The 7714-nt window shown below is 34.9% G+C and overlaps 1 protein-coding gene across 1 annotated transcript; it reads left to right on the top strand.

Moving 5' to 3' along the window:
* Window positions 1–812: 812 nt before the first annotated feature.
* LOC116337574 (modular serine protease-like) lies at window positions 813–5073 on the top strand. Its single transcript, XM_031762253.1, has 13 exons — window positions 813–1344; window positions 2028–2108; window positions 2187–2336; window positions 2402–2527; window positions 2608–2677; window positions 2739–2782; window positions 2859–3020; window positions 3091–3681; window positions 3753–4035; window positions 4123–4157; window positions 4243–4365; window positions 4447–4479; window positions 4716–5073. The coding sequence occupies exons 1-13, from the start codon at window positions 1284–1286 to the stop codon at window positions 4904–4906; spliced, it is 1950 nt and encodes a 649-aa protein (XP_031618113.1). The 5' UTR covers window positions 813–1283; the 3' UTR covers window positions 4907–5073.
* The last annotated feature ends 2641 nt before the right edge of the window (window positions 5074–7714 follow it).

The raw sequence follows: 7714 nt of genomic DNA, 5'->3' as shown, positions 1-7714 counted from the left end.
GGTATTGTCACATTGCCATTTCCATACAATTTCTATTGGTAAGATTTCGTTCCCTTTTTAGTTCGTTTTATTTTGAAACATTTGGCATGAAGAATGTTTGTTTTATCATTTCGATGATGTGCCAACAAAAAACCTGATAGCGACATCTCAAAAGTAGAAATTCAAACTTGAAAAATGTGTATTACAATAAGTTTTCTTGATTATGATTTAACCGGTTGAAGAAGATAGTATATTTTGACATGGAAGTATCTCATAGCTTAATCAAAATAACAAAATAGCCCAAGTCTATTGTATATTCGTTATTTTATTCTCATTGAGCATATAATGAAAAGAAAACCTCAAAAATGTTAAGTAATAAAACCGAGTCAACGTGTGAGCCTATCAGCATTCATTTTGCAATTTGCTTCTTCTGGCGGACTATTTCTTGTGAAAGTAATCTTGGTGAAAATAATGCAGTAGAAAAAATTAGAGTCATTTGCAATACATTATGATCAAATGTATGGAAATCCCAACAACTTGTTTGTGGTGTTGTTGTTTTTCACTCGAAACAACAGTAGTAGTTGTTGCGATCAACAGAAACAGCAAATAAGCAGAAACTTGTTTAACAAAACAACAAAACTGATTTTGTGTTGAAGAAAACCAAGAGCCGCTGCATTTTGCTATACAATCTAGAATACAGTAGCCAGTTTTTGATTGTGATATTCGTATGGTAATACATTTATATACGAGCATTTCTGTCAAACAGCACAGCACACACAACTTGAAGCAAAAAAAAAATATAAATAAAAACAATAGTCATCAGTTGATATAGAAGCGTATGAAATGTGCGTTGTTGTTGCTCGTTTCGTTCTATCGGCCACTTAACATTTCTGTTTCTTCATTTTTTACCATATAATACAGTCACATGCGCATCTTTGTGTGGACGGCATAATGATAATCCGATATGTCGTGTGGTGTTGTTGTGTGAATAGTAGACTTTTGTTTATGCTTTAGTGTTGAGAATTAAAATGTGACTCGCACAAAAATGATAATACCAGCCAGTTTTATTCATTTCGATCGCGTACAAGTTGACATCACAACCTTAACAAATCTGGATGTGATTGTTTATTTGTTCAATAATTTCCAATTTATTTTTCATTTCGTTTGTGCTGCCTACCTTTAATAACATTTCGTTTTTTTTTTATTTCGATTTGATAGAATATATTTTTTGGATTTAAGTACAAATCGCATTGTGTATAAGTTTAAAAATTTACATGTTTTACTAAATACATTATTATAGTGCAATGAAAAATAGTATAATTTTGTCCATTGTTCTGTTGCTCTATGCTGGTGCCATTGTAAAAGGTAATACCAAATAAGTGTTTTCAAAGTTTTCGTGCAAGAAAATGCATATCAAATAAGTATGGGAAAAAAATACGCTGTATTCAAGTCGATTGGTACTTCCCAGACGTCTGACATTTTTTTCATGCCAGACAGTGCAACATTTTTGTAAAATTCACGTCACACACAGAAACACGAATAAAAAACCTCGAAGATATTTTGCGTATTTGGGTATTTCCTTCGATTGGATAAAAAATCATTCACAGACAAGGTATATTAACACATTTTAATTTGGTTAGGCCAGCCAGTGATGATGACAACAAACACTAGTTTATCGTGCAACATTGAAATCAACCGGTTTTCTCTCTTTGCATTTTTTTGTAATATTAAAGATGAAAACAAATATGAAAAAAGACTTAAAGAGCTCAACAAAACATGAACACTGTCTGAATCTTATGTGTGCGATTCATCGCTGAATATACGCTACAATAATCAGTTAGTTTTGTATATGTTTGTGCAACAATAAGTAATACATGTTGTATATATATGTGTGAAAGTGTTTTCGTTCAGTTCAGCGTTCAATGTCAAAGCATTGTCAGCTGTATGACTATAAAATTCAACAAAAATGCCGTCGAGCAAACTGAATTAATTAAACGTTGAAATGATAATGAATTGATATTTCGGTTTTTCCCATGTTGTTGCTATAGGTCAAGAATCTGGTTGTGATGCGATTCTTTCGTGGCAATGCAAGAATGGTGAATGTATCGGCATCGGTGAACGTTGTAACGGTGCGTAGAAATCGATTTGAAATGACATATAATTAAAATGCTTTACAAATGTTAATTAACAAATATGTCTGGATAAAGGTATGGCCGATTGTACAGATGGTAGCGATGAAACGGTACGCGAATGCATTTCATTTCAATGCAGCGGTGATAAGTTTCGATGTACCTATGGTGCGTGTGTAAACCGAACAGCCGAATGTGATGGTGCCAAAGATTGTCACGATAATTCAGGTATCTAATTCGCATCTCGTTCACATTATTCATAATTTATTGGTTAATTGAATTTCATTCTGTAGACGAACTCACCGAGAAATGTCTAGTCAACAATGACGAAAGATTACGCGGAAAATGTTCAGCTGAACAATTTCAATGCCGGTCAGGTGAATGCATTCCACTTGACGACTTGTGCGACGGAAAAAAAGGTACCATAACATTCATTATCTCTAACCCTAGCCAGAAAGCAAATATAGCGATAGGAATTAATTTTCCGGTTATGTTTTAGAATGTCAAGACTCGTCGGATGAATCGGTAGAGTATTGTGCAACAAAATGTTGTCCACCATTTGGATTTAGGTGTGGTATTAGCAGTAAAGGATAGATCGCAGTTTTTCTAAAATATTATTTTGTTAAATAGGTGTGGATATGGCGCATGTGTTGATGAAAAATCACGATGTGACGGTAAGAGTAAATCCATTTAAAAAAAGTATCTATCGTTTTTGAATTATATTTAATAATTGGCTGCTAATTCAAAAAGGAAATATTGATTGCTTGGACGAATCCGACGAAAACTATCTATTATGCGGTTATCCTGAGAGCGGAAGACCTCAACCGACAACAACTACAAGCACAACCATTCGACCTGCTCTTGATCCAAATAAAATTTACTTTACAAATCCATTCGATGATGTTCCAAAAGGTATGATAATATTCACATTGTTCTCAATACGAATCTATAGCATAATGTCGTCGCATTAATCATATTTCAGATGCATGTCGTATCACAACAGTACCGCGTAACGGTTGGATTGAGTATGCATCAGAGCCGAGAGACAAATTATCACCTGGAGAGTTTGTTAATTCGGTCACAACTGTTAACTACAAGTGTCTTGAAAACCATATCATTGAAGGTTCCACGGCAAATTTCTGTTTCCAAGGCCATTGGAGAACTGAAACTCCCGACTGTAAACCAAGATGCAGTACAAAGGCTATAACAGGTGTTTCGATTGTTGCAACTAGTTGTTTCTTGAATGACGTTGAGGTGCGTTGCTCTGAGCCCGCTGAACCGGGTACAATAGCCCGTGTTAATTGCCGTGATCGTTACGAACGCCAATCAGCCGCAAAACAACAAATCATTTCCTGTGGCGATGATGGAATTTGGTCACCATTGCCCGAAACTTGTTCGCCAATTTGCGGTGAAGAAGCACCAGAAGGTACACCATACGTAGTCGGAGGTTTTCAAGCGTCAATCAATGAAGTTCCATGGCATGCCGGAATTTATAAATTCAATGGAAGAACTTATAGTTTACAATGTGGTGGCACAATCCTTAATGCTCGTGTTGTTATATCGGCCATGCATTGTGAGTTAAATCATAGACAATTATTGTTAAACATTTTTCAATTAAACTACATACTTTTTTGTCGTCGTCAGGTTTCTGGGATCCAAGTGAAAATAAACCATTCGATCCATCACTATTCCGTATAGGCGTTGGCAAAGAGAAGCTTGATTATGATGCAATCGAAAAGCAACAAGAGCAAAAATTCGAAGTGGAACGCATTTTTCATGACCCCGGTTATAATCATGCAACAGGCAACTTTGCTGCTGACATTGTTTTAATTGTGTTGAAAACAACGATTGAATTTAAATCGTATGTGACACCAATTTGCATTCCATATGGATTGAAATTTGATGACCTTGTTGTGCCGGCTGGATGGTGAGTTAAATCATAGACAATTTTGTTAAATATATTTCAATTAAAATGGACGCCACTTACTTTTTGTTTTCTTCAAAAAATTATCAGGAAAGGAAGAGTCGCCGGGTGGGGCAAAACATCAAGTAATCGACTTTTGCTTTAATGAAAAACACATCAAATTTCGAGTCTTTTTTTCTTGATAAAAATGTTTCAATTTCTGCCTTTCAGGTGGGGGTGCACCAAGCGAATTCTTAAAAATTGTCGAATTACCAACTATTGATCGTAATCAATGTATTCGAGAATCAGACATTGGATTCCGTCCACAAATTACACCCGATAAGTTTTGTGCCGGTAAATTGGAATTTTTAAACTCAATTTTCAAAAATTGAAATTTAATTTATCAAAAAAAAAATTGTTTGGATTCATTTGCAGGTCTTTTAAATTCGAACGTTAGCGTATGTCAAGGTATATCAATTTTAATTTATATAAATGTAGGTTATTTAGAGGGTGCCGGCCAAAGTCAATTGTATCTAGTGCAAAAAGTTGCAAATTTGCTTTGGACTCTACTGGAATCACAATTGATTTCGTGAAGGAGGGAGAATTTGGGTCGAAAAGTCCTAGAAAATTAAAAATCAACAATATGCCGTGACATTTAAATTGATTTTTTTGTTATCATCACTTTTGTTTTGATTGATTTGCAGGTGACAGTGGTGGCGGCTTAGTATTTCCATCAACTGAAAATAATCGCAAAAAATGGTATATTCGTGGTATTGTAAGCACAGGAGCAAATAAACAAGATAGTTGTGACAGTGACAAGTATGCCACTTTCACTAATGTTGCATACTATGAGCCATTGATTTCAACCTATGAGCCACGCTACCGTCCACGATAGTGTGTATTCACAGCGACGATATTTTTTTGGACGACGATGATATGTAGAATACTCTTAATTAGCTCTGAAAAAAATCTTCATGTGACTAAAATCACTTATGTGAATAGAGAATAGAGAACCAAAAAAAAACTGAATTTGGAATAAAAAATGAAGAAAAGTTGAACTTACTATTTTTTTTTGTTAATGAATGGTAAATTTTCTTTTTCAGGCAAAAAAATGTGCAAAATGTGTTCGATGTTTTCGAAAAAGTGAAAAAGCGAAAATTCCATAATTGTTATTTTTTCGTTATGCGTCGATTGGAATACGTAACAGAAAAGTTCTCTGAATAAATAAAAGGTAGCAGTAGAATGTATGAAAATGATATCATTCGTAGCGTTTGGGTTTTAATGCAAAAAACAAACCACTCAAAAGGGAATGTGTAGATTTATGTCGGTATAAATTTCTGGAAAGTAAATTGTTTTAGCGAAAATAATCAAAGAGCAAGCATTGAGTTGAATTGCACCAGCTATTTTCATCTCAATGTTCTTGTGTACATCGTACATATAATAGAAGTCACTGACAAAGACACAAGCCATGGTCAACGTATTCCCGATGCAATTAAGCAAAAATGACGACGGTGTGGTGCAAAAGGTCGAAAATTATAACGACAATTCGGGTTTCCATGCATATATACATTTAATTGAGTGTGGGTGTATGATGTAGTGACGGGAGAAGGAGTGTGTGTTGTGTGTGTGTGTGTTCATGTGTTCGCCTTCGAGCATTATAAAAGAACCAGATACAAAAAGGTTTTCAAATCTTTTACGACTAATTTTTATCTTCTGAATGTACGTATTTTTTTGCCTGAGAGTTTTCCACTTTCCGGTCCACAATGTGGATTTTACTTGAATAAGCTCCGTAGAGTAATACTTACATATCGTATATGTATGTATGGAGAGAATATGAATGGCGCTTGGGCACACAAAGAAAATTGCACGAAAATACCGTTGGGAAAAACCGAATAAATGAATTTTACCAAACAAATATACTATCTGCTCATTATGTTCACACCAAATATGCCTTGTGCTTCGAATGCCAACTCTGCAGACATAAAAGCGGCCAGAAATAAGGTATGGGGGATGGCAGCCAAGAGATACACACATACTCATATAGAGACAAAGATATTCACGCAAGTAGTGGCGATTGCTGACAGCACAGTTCTTAACAATTACCTCATAATAAACACGTAAGTATATCCATCTTGTATCTATACAAAATAGTTGACCAAACGGACAACAGAAAGTCAGAGAGCTGAATATATAGATACCACCTTATGTATGGATGGTGCGACAAGTCACAACGGTATATTCAATTTGCAGACTTGTGTGCGTTGTGGCCACCTCTCTGGCTTTGTCAGTGTCATGAATGTATATATGTGTATGTGTATGTGCTTTCAACGTGGTTCCACACTATTATCACGTTGATTTAAGATAACTTAATTTAATAAATGCATAGTTCCGTCATGAAATTAATTGTCGTCCTTTTGTTCAATTTTATGTTTTAATGATAAAAAACGCGCTGCACTGTTGGCACACAACAATAAAGCAAAAGTCAACAACAACAAGTAGCTAGCAGTAGCAGCAGTAAAAACGGCAATGGCCATATGTTACGGAAATCAATGAATTTTCATATTGTATTGTGCGACACTTGGTTGTTGTTTGAATACCATCCCAATTCAATTCGAATATGCTTTTGCATCGTTCATGCCATCGGCCGTGATGTATGTTGATAAGCAATATATAAACGTTTAAAAAGACACCTAAAATAATGGGTATAAATCTATTATGTTTAGAGTGGTGGAATGTATATTTGTATGGTTATTTGTGCATAGAGAAAAAATATTGAAATATGTCTATTACCACATCCAAATTGAAATTGAGCGACGTCATCAGTATGTCATTGTTTAATAAAGAAATGATAAAAATACAAATAGATGCTGTAAAAATATCCATTTACCTCGTAAATGTCTGTTCAGTATTATGCTCAGCTGCGTGCATAAAATCACGCATCCGATATAGAATTGTATACAGTAGGTAAACGAATAAAAAAAATTGTCGCAGCAGTCAAGCATAAGCGAAAAAAAAAATGAAAACGATTGAAGTCATTGTGCACAATACACAGAGAGAAAAGAAAATTGATTGCCTCCTGAATGGATAAGGTGATGCTTTACAGGAGGTAACTACTATTATTAACAATAATGCATAATATGATGCCGTCGAAGTGGCTTAGTGACGTCCAAAAGGTTTTTTTCTCTATCGGCACAAATATGATGACGATATCACTTGTGAGTAAGTGTATGTGTGGGCTGTGTAATATATTATGCGACAATGCGCAATCTAAAATACGTATTATAGGCGAAAAGCTTAACCTGTGCGAACAATAGCAAGCCAAGCAAAATACAAAAGATGAGAATAGAAAAATTTTAACTGTGAATGAAAAAAAAAGAAAGAAAGAAAGAAAGAAAAAGACGAAAACGGAAAAGAGTGAAATAGAATAGGTGGAAATGATGATGCTGTGTATTAGTTCGTTGTGTTAAATACACTCTGGTCTTTTTTCGCTGTATGCTCTATCGGTTTATGTTCAATAAAAAGCGTTGAACTGCTTCTGCTCAAGCAAAGGTATAATCCTGAACAAAACCAAAGTAAAAATTCTAGAAAATAAAATATTGTATGTGACACGGAGAACCGAATAGCATGAATTGTATAGACTACATTGAACGAGCGTGTATGGTATATATCACACACACTCAATTTCGCTCATTCGCTCGCTCAC

Source organism: Contarinia nasturtii, unplaced genomic scaffold (assembly GCF_009176525.2).
Source record: "Contarinia nasturtii isolate CC-2019 unplaced genomic scaffold, AAFC_CNas_1.1 Cnas_scaffold_285, whole genome shotgun sequence".
NCBI classification, from domain to species: Eukaryota; Metazoa; Arthropoda; class Insecta; order Diptera; family Cecidomyiidae; genus Contarinia; species Contarinia nasturtii.
Note: the sequence above shows the minus strand (reverse complement) of the source record. Positions and strands in the feature narration are given on the sequence as shown.

Excerpts from the sequence above, each read along its gene's own strand:
- LOC116337574 (XM_031762253.1), top strand. The coding sequence starts at position 1,284 with ATGAAAAATAGTATAATTTTGTCCATTGTTCTGTTGCTCTATGCTGGT. Across the intron at positions 1,345-2,027 it reads TGCTGGTGCCATTGTAAAAG|GTCAAGAATCTGGTTGTGAT; the intron begins GTAATACCAAAT and ends TTGTTGCTATAG. Across the intron at positions 2,678-2,738 it reads TGTCCACCATTTGGATTTAG|GTGTGGATATGGCGCATGTG; the intron begins GTGTGGTATTAG and ends TTTGTTAAATAG.